Genomic DNA, 19,127 nt, shown 5'->3' with positions numbered 1-19,127 from the left:
CTTAAGTCTGTTCTGGAATTTGTTATTAATAAATTCCGTACCATTATCTGTCACCAGGGTTATCAGTTGCCGTTTAGACTTTCTTTCAGCAAACCTAAGCCAATTAAAAAAATGTTGATATGTTTCAGTTTTGCTTTTCATTAAATAGCAAAACCCATATCTAGAATAATGGTCCATAATGCTCAGTATATATCTAGCACCCCCATACTGGGTTTCTTTGGACCTATTATGTCTGCAAATACTACTTCTAAAGGTTCTTTTGTTTTGAAACCATTTAGCCTATTTGCAGGCAATACTTTGCTCTTATCTTCACAGCAAACATTACAACGCAAATATTTATCACAAGGTTTTAACCTTATTCCTTCAGATAACTCAACTGTACGTTTTAGCATTTTAAAATTTACATGCCCCAAACGCCTATGCAATAAATGGATACATTCATCATGAGGCTTTATATTATTAAATACAGTTTGAGCCTCCCCTTTCTTACTATTATCTAATACATTTAATGTTCCATTTAAAGCTGCAGTTACCCTTTTGTTATCTTTTTCAATTATGCAATTATTATCTTTAAAAGTAATTACATAACCTAATTTATCTAATACCCTTACTGAAAGCAAATTAAACTTTAGTTGCGGTACATACAACATTTTTATATCCTGGTTTATGTACGGACAACGTGCAAAACCTTGACCTTTCGCTTTCAGGTTCCAGCCATTGGCAAGAGATATATGTTGAGAGCTTGTAGACATTTTTATAAATTTTGTCTTATCTCTTGTGATGCAGTGGGATGCGCCACTGTCAACCACCCATAAATTATTCTTCACATCAGAGTTGCTAAACGTGGCTAGTTCAAATGCTTTCTTTGGCTTTTTTACATTCTGGCTTTTTCTCTTTTTGCAGAATCTTGCCAAATGTCCTCTGCCTCCACAATTAAAACACTTTTTAATTGTGTATGCTATTGAAGATAAATTCTCTTCTTCCAGGTGCTGTACTTTGCTTAGCTGGTTTCTTACAGGCTTTGAAGATAATTTCTCTTCTTTCTTATCTTCTCTCAGCTCGTCACGCTCACGCCTTCTTCTGGCTTCTTCTAGTAGCCTGCCTGTAATGTCGGTTAATGAGAGGCTTTCTTTTGGCAATACCTCTAACGAAGTCACATAGTCATCATAGCTTTGATCTAATGAAGATAATATTATGTAGACTTGTTGCAGTTCATTAAATATAAGCTCTTTTTCTTGCAAATCTTGAAAAATGCTCTTCATACAGTTTAAATGAACTAACATATCTCCATTCCTCTGAAGATGCGTTCGAAAAAGCTTCCGTGTAAGATTTATATGTGCTCCTACACTGTCCCGAACATAAATCTTCCTGAGGTTCTCCCAGCAGTTTGCAGCATTTTCTTCTCCACGAATATGGACAAGCTGCTGATCACAGAAGTCAGTACTATGATGCATAAAGCCTGCTCATTCTTTAGTTTAAAGTCTTGTAACTTTTCTTTATCATCATCATCAGCAGGATCCCATCTACTCACATCTGGTGGGTTTGCTATAATGTCCCACAAACCTTCTCTGCGTAGAAGTAAACTACATTTCATTGACCATGAAACATAGTTTGTTCCATCCAGCCTGGATATCATGGACAGTTGTGACAAATTTACTTGTGCCATTACTCTTCAGATATTTTGACTATTTTAAACTAATTAAAACAGTTTGTTTTTACAGTAATGTGCAACTCACACCAACTCTCTCTGCTGTATCCTGGTTAGTTAAACTATGCTGCTGGGCCCATAACCAATGTTAGGGTTTGAGGATTAACCCCTAGCAGAGTATTGCAGCAGTAGTCAAGCCAGGAAGCCAAAGGAGAGCGGAAGGGCCCCAGAGTATACACACACTGAACACAAACACTGTTTGTAGTTTAAATAGTTTTTAATCCAGTTAGAGTTTAAGCATTGTCATTCAGTCCATTAAGTCATTCACAGTATTTCCATCCAGTAAGACTCACTAGTATAGTCCAAGTTAAGAGTCCTTGCAATATCTTTATCAGCCGATAAAGATATCTTCTCCTCCTCGGTTTCACTCTCCAGAGAAACAAACGCTGGATATTCAGCAAACAGTAGCAAACAATAACAGTTCAGTCACAGGCACTCACAGTCAGTAATCACAGTTAGTCGCAGCAGCACACAGTAACAGTTACAGCCAGCAGTAACAGTAACCCACAGTAAGCTTTCCAGCTTCTAATGCTTCCTTATATTGTAACTTCTAACCGCACCCTTAATCGGCTAATTGCCTGCTGCATTGTGCTTAAAGTGATAAGCACTTAAACCATGATATCTAAGTTTTATATATTTATTCACCCAAACCATATTTGGTATCAATGTTATACCTAACATGTATAATATAAATATAAAGTATAATAAAATGTATAATATTATAATATCTCACCCAGACTCTGCCTCCAGCGGCCCCCAGGTAAATTGTGTTTGAGACCCCTGTTCTAAATGTATGAACTGGATTTACATTTTCAGTTACTTCCAAGAGCCAGAAGGGAGAAGAGAAGAGGAATGAACTGATATGAAAGTCTTCTGCTGATTTCATGTAAAGCTGACAGAGAAAAGCTGGGGGCTAAAGAAAGTATTAAAACATGTATGTTTGTTTAAAGCGGAACAGGTCGGCTCCTGCTACCTTATGCCCACTTCAAGCATCTCTGTGAAATACACAAGATGATTTAAGCTGAGAGGCTGGTGGTGAATGACAGAACACCCACCCTCTCATTTAGGTAGCCTGTACCAACTCAGCACCCTTGCAGTAAACACGAGGACTTATTTCCACAGATCTTTACAATTCTCAACTCCTGGCTGTTGGTTCACATTCTGTTTTCTACAGCAAATATAAGCTCAGTTAACTTTGTAGACTGGTAGGGATGCTTTTGCCAAAAATCCAGAGCAAATTAAAATGAGATCCCCTTCCATCTTCTTGGAAGCAAATGAAAGAAAGACTATCCTTCCGCTGCAGGGCTCAAAAACATATGGCCCCCTGTGTGTCCTGAAATAAATAAAAGCATTGTGAAATCATGTGTCCCATTAATCCATGTTTTCCCTACTCTTAATCATGATGCAGTTCTGAGTTGTTAGAGGTCTGGGTAGAAAACAAACAAGGAATAAAGTTGAAAGCTGCAAACAGTGTGCTCTGCTTATACATCATACCAAGCTACAATTATAATTGCATTCAACAAATCACAGTTGCAAATATTGCTTTTGTGCTGCAAAATTTAATCTTGTGTATTTATCGATTCCGTTTACATATTGTGCTAAGACAAAAATAAGGAAGACTTTGCATTATGTGTAAATAATGAAGGCAGGACAAGAAGCAATGGGTGGAAACCAATCAAGGAGAGAAGCAACTTAGAACTAAGGAGAAATTTCCTGACAGTTAGAACAATTAATCAGTGGAACAACTTGCCTCCAGAAGTTGTGAATGTTCCAACACTGGAAGTTTTAAAGAAAAGATTAGATAGCTATTTGTCTGAAGTGGTATAGGGTTTTCTTGCCTAAGCAGGGGGTTGGACTAGAAGACCTCTAAGATCCCTTCCAACTCTGTTATTCTATTCTATTCTATTCTATTCTATTCTATTCTATTCTATTCTATTCTAAATTACAAGTATCTTCTCTTTGGAAATTTCACAGAGGATTTTAAATGTTGGAGCCCCAAATGCTTGGTTTCCAACTATCCAACATACCTACCAAATATATTAAAACATAATCAATCTAACAACTTACACATAGTCCTCAACTTACAAACACAATTGGAACCAGAAGTTTCATCACTAAGTGAGGCAGTCACTTAGTGAGTCATGCCTGATTTTATTACCTTTCTGCCACAATCATTAAGCAAATCAATCAATCAATCAATCAGAATAGAGCTAGAAGGGATCTTGGAAGATTTATCAAGTAGAAGACCCTATACCATTTCAGATAGGTAGCTGTCCAGTCTCTTCTTAAAAACCTCCAGTGATGAAACCCCTAAAATTTCTGAAGGCAAGCTGTTTCACTGGTTAATTGACCTCACTGTTAGAAAGTTTCTCTTTAATTCCAGGTTGCTTCTCTCCTTAATTAATTTCCGTCCATTGTTTCTTGCCTTGCCTTCTGGTGCTTAGGAATCAAAGCACCAAAAAGGCAAAGCAGAGAAATCAAATCATGTTTAGAATCAGAAATCAGAAATCAAATCATGTGAATCAAATCACATGGTTGTTAAGTGAATTCAGCTTTCTCCGTTGAATTCGCTTGTTGGAAAGTGTCTAGGAAGGTCACAAATAATGATCCAGGATGCTGCAACCATCATAAAGGCAGGCCAGTTGCCAAACACCTGTATTTTGATTGTGTGACTGCAGGGATGTTGCTATGGTAGTAAATACAAGGACTGCTTGTAAGTCACTTTTCTCAGCAATGTTGTAATTTTGAATTGTCATTGAACAAATTCTCATTTGTGCGGGTCTACTTATAACCAATCTCACACAATTCAATTGCTACAGACTTTTCTGGAACAACAGAACCGTCCTCCATCTCTAAGCCATTCCTTGTCCATGAATCAGCAAAAGCAGCCAATCAGAGGGATACAGGGGACATGACACAGGGCCTTTCTCCACTGCTCAGTTGAAATGCTCACCACCTACTGGCATGGCATTTTTCTGCTCCCGTTGCTGCTCCCTTATTCTTCCTCCCCTGCCTCTGTTTCAGGCCACTGAAGTCCTCTGACTGCCTTCCAAGATAATGAGTAACAAAGGCCAACAGAGTTGGATATCTTGATGCCGCCTTTGATCAGCATCAAAAGAAGAACATGCTAAATGCTATTGGTATCACCAGGGTAGAATCAGGGTAGAATTCGCTCATGGACTGTGGATGAGATGAAGGCAACTTCACGGGAAGAGGGCAGAAAAAAAACAGCGGCCACGTTTGTGCTGTGCTTAACTTCAAGTGCAGAAAAGCCCCTATGGCATCATTTATGCAGATTATCTGCCTCACTTCACGTAACGATATGCATCGTGAAAACATAAATGGCTAGAATGAGAAAAAGCTCAGATTCAAGTTAAATCGACTAGGAAAACATGCCAAGCCAAGTTTGGATGAAAGTTTCTTTTGGGGTGGGGGAGAATTATTCATTTTGATGTTAATTCAGTTAGGGATCTTCTCCATCTGCATTACTGCCACCACCATCTCTATTTCTTCTTCAGTCTCAAGCACTCGTGCAGTTTCCCAAAACTCAACGATGGAGGCATATGTGACAGTGCCACTGAGTGGCACCACTTCCAGGATCAATCAAGACATGTTAATGGAGAAATGCAGGGATGGCTTTTAACAGAGTTTTGAGACTTGCCTTTTTTTTTAAATTAATGCAGCAGTTCAAGTTCCACTGCTATTAGAGCTCTTTGTTTATACATATCTTTAAAAAGCAACAGGGATGAAAAGGAGAAGAGATCAGAAACAACTTACTGTTCAAAGGGAAGCGAAGCTTACCATGGTGGCTTTTGAGTCTCACCAGGCTCAAGGTTGACTGAGCCTTCCATCCTTCCGGGATCAGTAAAATGAGGACCCAGATTATTGGGGGCAATAGGCTGACTCTGTAAAACTGCTTAGAGAGGGCTGTAAAGCACTGTGAGGCAGTAGATAAGTCTAAGTGCTAAGTGCTATTTATCCATTTCTTTGGAAAGAAGCAACTCCAAAAGAAACCTGGAGAAGAGGTGATGTTTCTAAACAGTTGAAAGAGAGGACTATAGCAGCAGAGCTGCAGGAAGGCTGAGCAGAGTGGCATAACAGGAGCATTAAGGCTTTCCAAATGGATTGGACTGGGCTCCAACACTTACTAAGCAGATTACTCGGGAAAGCAAGATCAGTCTGTCAATCATTTCCCCAAAACTTTTAGCCAATGCTAAATTGCCATTGTGGAAGCTAGAGGCAAAAACATGTCAGTAACTCCATCATGATAAAGCCATGGAATTGCTCCCAAGCGATAATTTTTCAATTGACACAGATGCAGAATGAACCTGCAGATATTTGGGAGCAGTCAGCAAAATACACAGCAGAAATCTCAAGATTAGATTGGATGAGACCTCTAGAAATTCAAGTGCAGTGCAATAATCAGAGAAAGAAAGAGCGAAAGAAGATTCCTGAGGGCGTAAGTCATACAAGATTTGGTTAGTTCTTTAACAGGAATTCTCACTTCAAACGCATATCTCTTCAATATGAACTTGGCACAGTTTAAAAGGGGGGAAGTGATTGGGTGGCGGGGGAGGGGAGGGACACTCTAGAATTCACGAAAGAAGGCAAATATAGGTGTCCCAGAAAAAGTTGCAGGATCCAATCTGGGTCGGTCACCAAGACCAGAGATTTTGTCTTCCGAGCTTTTGAACTCATGCTGGACCAGCCCATCCTCAGGGAATTTCTCTCTCTCCAAAATGTCTGCTCTGGGCTATTCTCTCCGTGGTGTTTATATGGTGCCTGATTGTGTAGTTTTAGTTATTGATTGGGGTGTTGAAAGAACAAACATCAAATGCAAGGTGGTTTGAAACCTTGGGTTTGAAATAGGGTCAGGGTTCCTGAAAATAGGGTTTCCACTACTGACATTCTTTTCATTATAACAATCTGATGTTTTTCAATAACTATTACTTTTGGAAATTTCCAGTGAAACTATTTAAAGGGGATCCAGTCATGATTGAAAGGGCCTGATGGGTGGGCCAAAAGTTCCCCATCCATAACATAAAGCTTCTTCCATCTGGCCCTTTTAAAAAAGGAAAGGGTACTCAAAAGCCCTTTTTTATGGCATCATGGAGCTTTACATGATTTTTTTTTGTATGGATGGGAAGCACAGAAACACACACACCTCTTGAAAGAGGCTTAAAAAGACAACCAGTCACTCACACCCTCCCCACCAAATAACTCCCAGAAGGAATCAGCCCCATGCTGAGATTCTCACTATTACTTTTCAGTATTTATTTATTTATTTGTTTATTTGTTTGTTTGTTTATGTATTTATTTATTTATTTCCTTCCTTCCTTCCTTCCTTCCTTCCTTCCTTCCTTCCTTCCTTCCTTCCTTCCTTCCTTCCTTCCTTGTTTTTATAAAATAACTCAAGGCGGCAAATATATCCAACATGCCTTCCTCCTCCTATTTTCTCCACACAACAACCACCCTGTAAGATGAGTTGGTGTGATGACCTGGGGCGTGACACAAAAATAACAGTCACAAAAATAGAATAAATTCCCTTTAATGCCTCCAACTTGGGCGTCAATGTCAAATTATCCTCTGCTTGATATCTTCCAAAAACAGTCTATGAAGAAAGTAAATGCAGTCCGAACCAATAGTAAAAATAATTAGACATAAACAACCCCAACACAAACCACACTGGAGTCATTAACCCAGCAGGCCAGGATGATAAATTGCAGACTTCCACAAAAGATAGCGCAGCAACCACAGTTGGGAAAATGCCAAAACCCAGATAAGCCTCGACCAAGATAAAGCATGCTTTACTTCTAGCAAAGAGCTATTTAAAATGCCCCACTTATATCCTGTTCTCCCAGCTGCAAATAATGAAAGGAATCAGGGCCTTTTCCTCTCCCGTAAGACACATTGCTCCCTTCTCCATTCCTCCCTGCATGCCCTAGGATAAAGAGGGGATGAATGAATGCTCAGACAGACTGTGCTCTTCCCCCGTTTCTTCCACAGCCACTGGAGCCACACTCCCACTCCCTATCAGCTTCTCAATCCCCACCTCAGAATCAGACTCCAACAAGGGCATGACAGTTGGGCTGAGAGAGAGTGACTGGCTCAAAGTCACCAGGTGGCCTTCATAAAATGGCTAAGACGGGACTAGAACTTACTGTCTGTTTTCTAGCCTGTTGCCTTAAAACCAATAAACCAACTGGCTCTCAGTATTAAGTGTGGCTCCTGGTTATCAGTCCTGGCACAAGTTAAATGGCTTGATTCAATTCCTGCAAATGCCTCAGGAGTGCAGAATCTGCACTCTGGTCCTGATTTTTCCCCCACCTGTGCTTCCCTTGTTTCTGGATGCCAGCCCATAGCCTGTGAATTGTGCCTCCATTTGGCATTCAGCAGAAATGTTCAACGGTTCAAATTTCTTTCTTCCCATATTCACACTTCCTAGCTAGAAATGGTGAAGTCAAGATTCCTTCTATTTATTCATAGGGACCCTGCTATTGGTAATTATTGCAATTAAGTCTAATAGGGGGGATAGGTAGGAAGCAGAGAACAGCACTAATTAACTGAGCTATGAATTTAAATCAGTTTCAACATTTACATTCCTCATGTGCACTCTACTCACTGCTGCTGTCCTTATCAAGGCAACAGAGGGACAAGAATAGGACTATAGTTAATACCAGAGTGAATATCTGGCCCAGTTGGTAGGACTAGGCCCAAACATACAACCTACTCTCTAATAAACAATTTGGTTTCAGGAAAAAACTATCATGTAATCTGCAACTCTTACACTGCAAAAACATATGGACTACACAACTCGATCAGGGCAAAACAATAGACGCAATCTACATAGACTTCTGTAAAGCCTTTGATTCAGTGGTACATGACAAACTACTCCTAAAACTAAAATCTTGTGGTATGTCTGAACAACTGCATAACTGGATAGAAGCATTTCTGTCAAATAGACAACAAATGGTCAAAATTGGGAGCAGCCTATCAAATTCTGTACCTGTCAAAAGTGGTGTCCCCCAAGGCAGTGTTCTAGGACCAACTCTTTTCATACTCTACATAAATGACCTCTGTGATCATATCAAGAGCAACTGCATTCTCTTCGCTGATGATGTAAAGCTATTCAACACCACAGACAATACTGCTACCCTTCAATACTGCTACCCTTCAGAATGGTCAAACAAATGGCAACTTCAAATCTCAACAAATAAATGCTCTGTCCTACATATTGGCAAAAAAAATATATCAGAAAATAAAATACAGGCTGAATAGTCAAGACCTTGTTGATGATTCAAACTCTGTCATGGATCTTGGAGTATTCATCTCTAATGATCTAAGTGCTAGAGCCCACTGTAACTACATAGCCAAAAAGACATTAAGAATTGTTAACCTAATCTTTTGTTGTTAACCTAAGCTTTTTCTCTGGTAATATTACACTAATAACTAGAGCATACAAAACATTTGCTAAACCAATACTCGAATACAGCTCAACAGTCTGGAACCCACATTACGTATCTGATATTAACACAGTTGAGAAAGTCCAGAAATATTTCACAAGAAGAGTTCTCCACTCCTCTACTCGTTGCAGAATACCTTATGGCACCAGGCTCGAAATTCTAGACCTAGAAAATCTAGAACTACGCTGCCTTCGGTCCGATCTAAGTATAGTATATAAAATCATACATTGCAATGTTCTACCTGTCAATGAATACTTCAGCTTCAACCATAACAACACAAGAGCAAACTATTGATACAAACGCAAGGTTAATCGCACCAAACTTGATTGCAGGAAATACGACTTCAGCAACAGAGTGGTCAATGTCTGGAATACTCTACCTGACTCTGTGGGTTCTTCCTCAAACCCCAAAAACTTTAACCTTACTGTTAAGTTCGAAGAATAAGGAGACCAGACATCTGACCAGTGACTTCAACTCTTTAATAATAACAGGAATAGGAATAGAACAGAGCAACTCTATGGGCAGCAGTAACCCTTTTATAGGGTTGGCTGCTACCCTATTAACCAATAACCTTTGTGATAAGTTCAAATAATAACCAATAAGGAGTGGCCTCATCCTGACCAATCCCTGTTCGTTGTTTGAGGACCAATCAGGTGTGTAGGCCTTCAAACCCTACTTTGCATTTTATGCTAGTTACTTTTATTGATTCATAACACCCCTCCCCCTTGGGCTCCGTTTGAGGGGAGCTGTAACAAAATCCTCAAGGTAGACAGGCCGTTTGGTCTGTCTAGATGATTTCCGTGGCTCCACCGGGTTTTGCCCAAAGTCCGGTTCCGTGGAGCGTTTGGATAGTCTCTATTTTGTTCCGTTGCTGCACGGTGCTTCCGTGCTGCTTTCGTTGAGGTTGTTTCTACTAACTAATGGTTCTTCGGGGTTTTGCAGTTCGGATTCCCCCAAGTTCAAGTCCCCTGGAGAAATCAACTCCCTCCCGTTTCATTTGCCGGTCCTTCCCTGGGCGAAAGGTATCCGTTGGTCTGCAATCCGTCATATCAAGTCAATTTCCTCGATATTTCCTCCCCCTCAGTTTGGGAACCCGGGATCCATGGCCGCTGGGTGGCAATCTCGAACGGAGCTGGTCTATGTGGCGTTTCACACCCTCCCATCTTCTGTTAGTAGTCGGTAAGATCTGGGCCCTGTGAGGTGGGTGACGGTTGCGGGTATCCACAAGGGTCGCCGGAAAAGTTTTTGCAAAGGTTAAATCGCCTACCTTAAATTCCCGGCATTTGCTGCTGGAGCCGAAAGGCTTTTCAGGTGCGTATGCGGGGTGGAGCCGTCAAGGTGCGATCGTAGTTTCCGCCCCATGAGAAGTTCGGCGGGCGTTTTGTTGGTGATGCTGTGGGCGTAATATGCTGCAACAATAAAATTCGATTGATTTTTCATCGATGTCGCGAATTCCATTTTGTGGTGGGTCTTTTATACAAACTGTACCATGCGTTCTGCACGTCCGTTTGCCGCAGGGTGCGCAGGCGAGGTCAGCGCATGGCGGATGCCCGATCAGCAAGATACTGTTCAAAGTGTAATGCAGTGAACTGTGGGCCGTTGTCCGAGACCAAAACGTCCGGGAACCCATGTGTGGCAAATAGTCTATTTAATCTGCTGATAACTGAGTCCGTTGTAGTTGTATTCATCCGATGGATCTCGAGCCAATTCGAGTAGGCGTCGACTGTAATAAGGAAGGTGTGTCCCCTTGTAGGCCCCGCAAAGTCAATGTGAATACGGGACCACGGTCCCCTTGGGGTTTCCCATTCGGTTGGGCTTGCTTTAGGTGGGGCATTACTGACGTCTTGGCAACGTTGACAAGTAGCGACCCAGGCCTCGATTTTCTTGTCGATTCCCAGCCACCAGGCATAGCTTCGTGCGAGTGCTTTCATCCACACTATGCCCGGATGTCCGTCATGTAATACCGCTAACACAGTTCGTTGCAGTTTGTTCGGAATTATAACTCTATCTCCCCACAAGATGCAGCCCTTTTGGGAAAATAGTTCAGTTTGGCGGGCTTTAAAGGGCGCCCATTCTGGTGATAGTTGTTCTGTTGGCCACCCACGCTCAACCCAGCGTAGGATGTGTTGCAAAACCGGATCTCGTTTTGTTTCGAGGGCAATGTCCCTCGCAGTCAATGGCGGCGCGTGCAGGGCCTCAATTTGTAGCGTTGTAATGGTCGGTGCTGGATCTTCAACTGATTCTGGGAGTGGTGCTCTGCTTAATGCATCAGCGTGGAGAATTGCTTTTCCTGGGTGGTGTTGCAAGGTGTAGTTGTACGCCGCCAAGAATTCAGACCAACGAGTCATTCTGGGGGACAATATATACGGGGTTGGTTTATTTCCCGCAATAATCCCCAATAGTGGTTTATGATCAGTAATTATTGTAAATGCACGCCCATACACATATTCATGGAATCTTTTAACTGCAGCCACAATAGCTAAAGCTTCTTTATCCAGCTGACTATAATTCCTTTCAGCTTTAGCTAGAGTTCGTGAGAAAAATGCGACGGGAGCTTCTGCTCCGTTTGGCAATACGTGGGCCAGAATTGCCCCAACCCCAAAAGGTGATGCGTCACACGTGATAGTGAGCGGAAGAGTCTCGTTGTACTGCATAAGTACAGAATCAGAAGTTAGCAGTTTTTTAACTTGCTGGAAGGCGTTTTGTTCCCGTTGCCCCCAAACCCACGTTGCTTTTTTGTCTAAAAGTCTATGCAGTGGTTCAGCTACCGTTGCTTTATTTGGTAGAAATACGTTATAGAAATTGATAAGTCCAAGGAATGCCTGAAGATCTGCCTTGTTCCTGGGAGTGGGGGCCCTCTTAATTGCCTTCAATTTGTCCTCAGTGGGATGGATCCCTTGGCTGTCCAGGAGGTATCCCAGAAACTCTACCCTTTCTCTGCATAAGTGGCATTTATTTCTATTGACCTTGAGGCCGGCGTCTTGGAACCTTTGTAAGACCATTCGGAGTCATTTTTCTAGAATGTCTCTGTTAGGGGCGACGATGAGTACATCGTCGAAATACGGTACGACCCCTCTTATTCCTTGCAACAGTCTCTCCATTAAGCTTTGAAAGATCCCGGGAGCGACGCTCACCCGAACTGGAGTCGGTTGCATTTAAACGCACCCCTATGGGTGACGATAGTTTGCGCTTCGGCGGTGGCAGGGTCTACAGGCAATTGCTGATATGCCTGCGCTAGATCTAATTTAGCGAAAATTCTTCCGCCCCCCAAGGAATGGAGAAAATGCTGCACTACTGGCACTGGATATGCACTTTGCTGAAGTGCGTGGTTAAGGGTGGCCCGATAGTCTCCGCAAATTCTCAGTGACCCATCAGGCTTGATAGGCGTAACTATTGGAGTTTCCCACCGGGCATGGTCGGTGGGTTCCAGCACGCCCTGTGTTATTAGTTTATCGAGTTGTTCGTCAATTTTAGGTTTCAGAGCGAACGGAACCCGACGCGGCTTAAGGCGGATGGGTGCTACCTCAGGATTCAAATTAAATGATATCGGGGTCCCCTTGTACTTGCCTAGTCCGCTCGCGAAGACGTCTCGGAATTCTTGCACGAGGGCCTCCTCCCAATCGTTGCTCTCAGCCCGGTGAACTCCGGCTACGGTGATCCCGAGCGGCTCGAACCATTGTAGGCCTAAAAGGCTAGGCCGGTCACGGTCAACAACAGTCAGTGGCAGTGCGACGGTGCAGTCCTTGAAAGAGACCTGGAATTGGCGGGACCCAATGACGGGAATTCGATTACCCTGGTAATCTTTGAGTATAACCCTTTGAGGGTTGAGGTCTTGGCGGCGAATTGTTGGAATAAGCTGCTGGAGCGTCTTCCAAGATACCATCGAGAGGGATGATCCTGAGTCTACCTCCATCACACAAGGTTTGTTTTCGATCGTGACCTTCACCCGGATTTTTCCGGCGTCTAAGGATGTAGCGTGGCCTATGGTGATTGTTTGGTGGGTTTCTTCCCATCTGGCTTCTTCGCACCTGGGGTTAGTGGTGGACGGGTTGTTTCTGTAGGAGTGGTTTCCCCATTGGTGGTTCAGTTTGTCTCGGTGTGTACCGAGGAATCCTAAAGATTGGCATTCGGCCTGTCGGGGTTTGGAGTTGGAGGCTTGTTTACTTCTGCAAACCTTTGCGATGTGACCTCTTTTACCGCAAACGCGGCAGAGTGCATCAAGGAATTTGCAGCTGGATCATGGGTGACTCGCTCCACATCCTGCGCAAGGTCGATTTGAGCATTGTGTGAACTGGTCTCGTTCAGTTCGGAGTCGGTTGACCTCTTCCTCGTCACTTTCTGATGGGGATTCTAGGTCTTCGTGGTGAGTCGATACCGGGTGTCTCTCAGGGCGAGGCGAGGTATCATCGGCGAGTTGGCGTAGCGGTGCGCTGGTATGGCGCATTCGTGCTGCCGACTTCTTAGTTGCTTCCGCTGCCGAGGCTTCTTTAAGGGCATCGGTAAGGCTGATGTCCCCCTTAGCCATGATTTTGCTCTGGATTGTGCAATCCTCTAAACCCAGAACTAGGCGGTCCCGGAGGGCTTCTTCTGTTGGAGAACTCGCAGAGGCCTCCAAGGTTTCGAAGGTCTGCGACGTAGTTGGCAAGGCTTTCGCCCTTCCGCTGGCCTCTCTGGTAAAATTCATGCCTTCTGACTAATGTTGGCACGGTGGGCGCGTAGTGGGCCCGTAGCAAAGGCTCGAGGACATCCCAGTCCATTGCTTTTACTTTGGCTGGCTTGGCAAGTGACTTCGCCATTTTAAACACAGTAGGCCCACAGTGGGTTAGAAAAACAGCTCTTTTTTTGCTGGCCGTTGCATCTTTCAAGTTGTTGGTCTCCAAAAACATCTGGAACCTATCCATGTATGACTCCCAGTCTTCGGTTTCTGGGTTGAATGGAGCGGGTGGTACGGCACCGCTGGCCATGATTGCCGTTGATAGTGCGTGTTCGACCACGTGCTCTGTTGGTTGCTCTGTAGATCAGTCAGCTCTTCGGTCTCCGCATCCTATCCTCGTCGCCAGTGTTAAGTTCGAAGAATAAGGAGACCAGACATCTGACCAGTGACTTCAACTCTTTAATAATAACAGGAATAGGAATAGAACAGAGCAACTCTATGGGCAGCAGTAACCCTTTTATAGGGTTGGCTGCTACCCTATTAACCAATAACCTTTGTGATAAGTTCAAATAATAACCAATAAGGAGTGGCCTCATCCTGACCAATCCCTGTTCGTTGTTTGAGGACCAATCAGGTGTGTAGGCCTTCAAACCCTACTTTGCATTTTATGCTAGTTACTTTTATTGATTCATAACACTTACACTGCCTACTATTGACCTCACCCCTTTCCTAAGAGGTCTGGGGGGGGGGGCGTGCATAAGCGCACCAATGTGCCTATCATCTCTGTCCTATTGTTTCTTTTATTTTTTAGTTTTCTTATATGTATCCATGTATTCATAACTATGTTTTTACTTATACCTATTATCTTGTAAGCAATTGACAAAAATAAATAAATAAATAAACAAATAAATAAATAAATAAATAAATAAATAAATAAATAAATAAATAAAAAAAAAAAACCGTAGAATATGCATTCAATGGAGTGTGCACAGGGAAAGGAAAGAAATCCATGACATTCAGACAGATACTGAAGTTCAGAATTCTTTCTAATTACAAAATGCAAAGTGATGCCATTGTGAGTAATCTCCTAACATGGGCACCTCTGTGCCAGGACACAAAGAAGTATTAGGTTTGTTTGCCACCTTGAGTTATCTCAAAGGTGCTTTTTTTTTTCTTCTTCGAAAGGCAACTGCAGTGTTTTTTCCTTGAGGAAGATCTACCCTTCCACTCCCCTGCCTTCAGAACTGATAATGCTTCTTGGATGAGAAGCAAAATGTTTTCTTCTTCTTCCTCAAGGAGAAAAAAATAGGTCTTTTGAAGAAAAAAAAAGGATCTTGAGACAAGTATAATCTGAATCGGGGGTCTCCCACCTTGGCCCCTTTTAAGACTTGTGGACTTCAACTCCCAGAATTCTGGGAATTGAAGTCCACAAGCCTTAAAGGGCCAAAGTTGGGAGACCCCTGACCTGTGTGACTGAGAATCTCCACAGACACCTTGAGTTATTTGTAAAAATAAAAAGGCAGGATAAAAATAAGTAAAAGAACATGGACAAATGGTTCAGAAGAACAATTGTGTTTTTAAAATATATATTCCTGATGTTCCACAACAGCATGGGATTTAGCTGCAAACTACTTATTTTATTCCATATCTTGTTCTTCTATGTGCAACATTTCCAATTATTGTGAACATTTATTGCCCAGGTCCACTCGGGGGAAAATATTATTCTATTTTGCAATATAGATTGTTCATAATTGTGGGTCTTTTATTGAGCTATTAATGCCAGGTTTTTTTTTCTGCCTGGTTTTGAAGTGTTATACCAATATGAACTGAAGCAGCATCCTCATATTTCCATCACTGATTTCCACTGGGCCCTGTGTGGGCATATGCTCCCAACACAATATTAGAATTAGAAGAACTTTATCGTCATTGTACAAGTACAACGAAACTGTGGATGCACCCCAGCAACTGTTCACAATACAATAAAACCAAAGCACTTAAAAATGAAGATAAGAAAGATAGAGTACTCACGTCTCCATTTGCAATTTGAGAGTACAATATCTACAGATATACACAAAATATACATCCAACAAAAAATATCAAGAAAAGATCTAAATATCCCCTGAAACTTTAGCAAAATATCAGTTAGGTTACTACCTATATCAAAGATTAATTCATAATATCAGAGAGCTATATTGGGGCATGCATACATGTGACTCACATGTAGCATAGCTCATTTTTAAGTTATGCGATGCTAGTTCCATGTATCAAGATATGAGGTGAGATTGATTGATTGATATTTCTTTATTTATTTAGCTAGCTAGCTAACTAGCTAGCTTTTATACCAGAAGCGCCGGTGGCGCAGGAGCCAGAATGCAGTATTGCAGGCTAACTCTTCCCACTGCCAATTGTTCAATCTTGAGGTCGGTAAAACGAAGACCCAGACTATTAGGGGCAGTCCATCTCAGTCAGGAATGAGGATTAAGGGGTTAAGCAAGAGGTACGATAAGGCTTTGATGTATAGCTCCTTCTACAGTACAGATTTGGGGCTCAAATTGCACTGTCAATAAAGTATGAAGACAATGCTCATGTATGACCATTGCTCAACAAGTGCACCTGCTCTACATACAGACGGTCCAAGATTCGATCCCTGGCATGTCCAGTTAAAACCAATCAGATCTATTTATGTACTTATCTATTAAACAAATGTATAAGGCTGTCCAACTTACAGATGGTTCCTCTGGATGGCTTACAAATTAAAATTTCACAGTGGAAGAAGGCATAAGCACACACACACCCACACTCCAATATTTAGCAAATATGGCTAAAGATCTTGGAGAGCTACTGTCAATCAGAATAAAATGCCAGATTGAAAAAGAGTCTGCTTATCTTCCACTCATAGCTTGCAACTGCCTAGAAAGATTATAAAAGAAAAACCAAACAAGAGAAATGGAACTGGTGTAGTGGTGAAGATGCTGACCTAGAAACCAGGTGACTGTGAGTTCTAGTCCCAACTTAGGCATGAAAGCCAGCTGGGTCATTTGGGGCCAATCACTCTCTGTCTCTCTGTCTCTCTCTCAGCCCAACCACAGAGAAGAGTTGTTGTGGGGAAAAAGAGGAGGAGGAAAGAGTATTATGCATCTGTGCCACCTTGAGTTACTTATAAAGCAATAAAGGCAGGATAAAAATCTAATAAATCTAATCTAATACATAACAGAGACAATTTGCTCAATTGTGCCTGCTATGTGTTTTTTTTTATTATGCTATGTGTATGTGTGTGAGATAGAATATGCATCAGCACATCCCCTGCCAAGATAGAATGATGCTCCAGAGACACTAAAAAATGCAATGGCACAGCCATAACATCAACTAAAACCGAACTGAAGAAAGTCACGATGCGTTTAAAAGGTAGCAGACAGTATTACTGAAAGAGGTGTCTCATTAACACAGCAGCACAGAGAGAGAAAAGGAAAGAGACACAGAAAGGTGGGCCTTAAAAGTCAATATAGGAATGTTAGGCAGTGGCCTTCACTCTTCCATCTTTTCCACTCTTTGATGCAATGATTGCAAATATGCGGAGAATCCAGATTTGGGGACACTGAAATAATAAAAGTTCCTAAATTTGGCATTTTCAGAACTATGCTGAAAAATGCCTTTAAACGCGTTACAAAGAATTCCAGTGTCTTTAGCATTAGTTCAATATATACCTTACAAAAGAGCTGGTGAATCTTTTATTTTAGTTTAAGTAAGGGCAGTGTTTGAGGGATTGGGAATTGTAATTCAGTCTTTTAATCTCCCAGGAAGTGCTCTCAAGAAGTCATAGAAAGAGTAGGCTAGCCTATTTTCTGTTCTTGATTCACAATCACTGGAGGAGGGGGAGGGGGGAATCCTAGCTCATTTCAAGGTTTGGGGGATTTTAAAATTGGGGTTTCCCAGAATGTTACCATGCCTAACCTTAAGACACCCTGTATTTTAAAAAACTGAAATTGGCTCCCCAAAGGCATTCTGACCCGGAAGGAGTCAAATTCTGACAGTGAGAACTTGAGGTGCTGCTGCTTGGCTACCCATGGGCCACACATTAACAATCTTTGCCACTATGCTGGCAATTTCAGTTCCCAATCCGTCAAATGCTGTCCATATCTAATCCATGCTAAGAGATTCGCCAGCTCTTTTGTAAGGTACGTATTGAATTAATGCTAAAAATACTGACATTCTTTGTAACATCTTTAAAGGCATTTTTAAAGGTAAAATTAACATTTATATTTAATCGGCAGACTCCATATAGATATGAAGTCCCCTTTCAGATTATTGTCTGTGCGAGCATGATGTACACACTTCAGGATCACTGATAAAAGGCACTTGCAGAGTAAATTCTCTTCTACACCCCCAGAATTTTCTCTGCATACAGATAAAGCAAGGACAATGGTGCTGGTAGAGTCAGTACTGTTGTCAATACAGCATTCAGAAAGTGCAGAGAATGAACCCTCCTGGTCACGCGCTTCATACAAGATGAGAAAGAAAAACATTGACAATTTTACCTTTATGTCCATCTCAGGGTTGACAAATTCTTTCAGATACTGAATGGGTCCCATCAGGAAAGGGCAATGGTTGCTGAAAACCTGTCCACGTTAGAATGCAAGGGGTGAGACAACAAATAGGATCTACCCTTTTTGCTTACAAGCTCCTATTTAATTACCTTCCCTCCACCAAAAAACAAAGCAAGGAGCAGACCGTTGTTTGTAGCTGTGTGTGGACAAATATCAGGGCCCCACCACTTACCTCCTGAAGTCCCTCCTGTGCCATTGATCGGAACCACAGAATCTCCCCAATAATTGTCATCCTTTTTAGAACATTATCTATGCCTAGACAGAAGAGATTGTGATTAGATACAATCTTCCAGGAGCCCCAAGACCTTTAGCTTAGCTTATCCCAAGATGTTGTGTGTGATTGTATTTGAAGTACAACGTCTATAATCCCTATCACCCAGTTGATCATAGTACACACTAGTTGGGAATGATAGACATTCCATAAATACCTTTAGAAGGCATCCAAATGGGACAAATTATCCCAGATCAACAGAAGCTGTTGAGTTATTTCTATGAAAACCAAGATAGTCTACTCTAAACAGTCTTAGAATGAGAGTACAACACAGTTGCAATATTTAGAACCAGTGTCTAAAACAGCAGGAACTTTTACAAGGCTGCATCTGCTGGTAAGTTTCTAATGATGTCAGTTATATTTAGAACCTGAAACCACTTTTGTGGAAAACTCTGCACAGAAGTTTGGCAATAAAATATTCTATTCC

At 41.9% G+C, this 19,127-nt stretch overlaps 1 protein-coding gene across 2 annotated transcripts in view; it reads right to left on the bottom strand.

The window, feature by feature from the left end:
- Window positions 1-19,127, bottom strand: part of NCKAP1L (NCK associated protein 1 like) — a 123,563-nt gene that overhangs the window by 31,025 nt on the left and 73,411 nt on the right. For both annotated transcript variants that reach the window (XM_087956525.1, XM_087956524.1), the window contains exons 25-26: window positions 18,602-18,684; window positions 18,361-18,441 (exon numbers count right to left, since the gene is read on the bottom strand). In XM_087956525.1, the coding sequence (XP_087812651.1) occupies window positions 18,361-18,441; window positions 18,602-18,684 (164 nt within the window). The remainder of the gene's footprint in view (window positions 1-18,360; window positions 18,442-18,601; window positions 18,685-19,127) is intronic.

The sequence above is a fragment of the Notechis scutatus genome, chromosome 2 (genome assembly GCF_049901735.1).
Source record: "Notechis scutatus isolate UNSWTSFEM ecotype Mainland chromosome 2, rNotScu1.2, whole genome shotgun sequence".
NCBI lineage: Eukaryota > Metazoa > Chordata > Lepidosauria > Squamata > Elapidae > Notechis > Notechis scutatus.
This window is presented reverse-complemented; position numbering and strand designations above follow the sequence as displayed.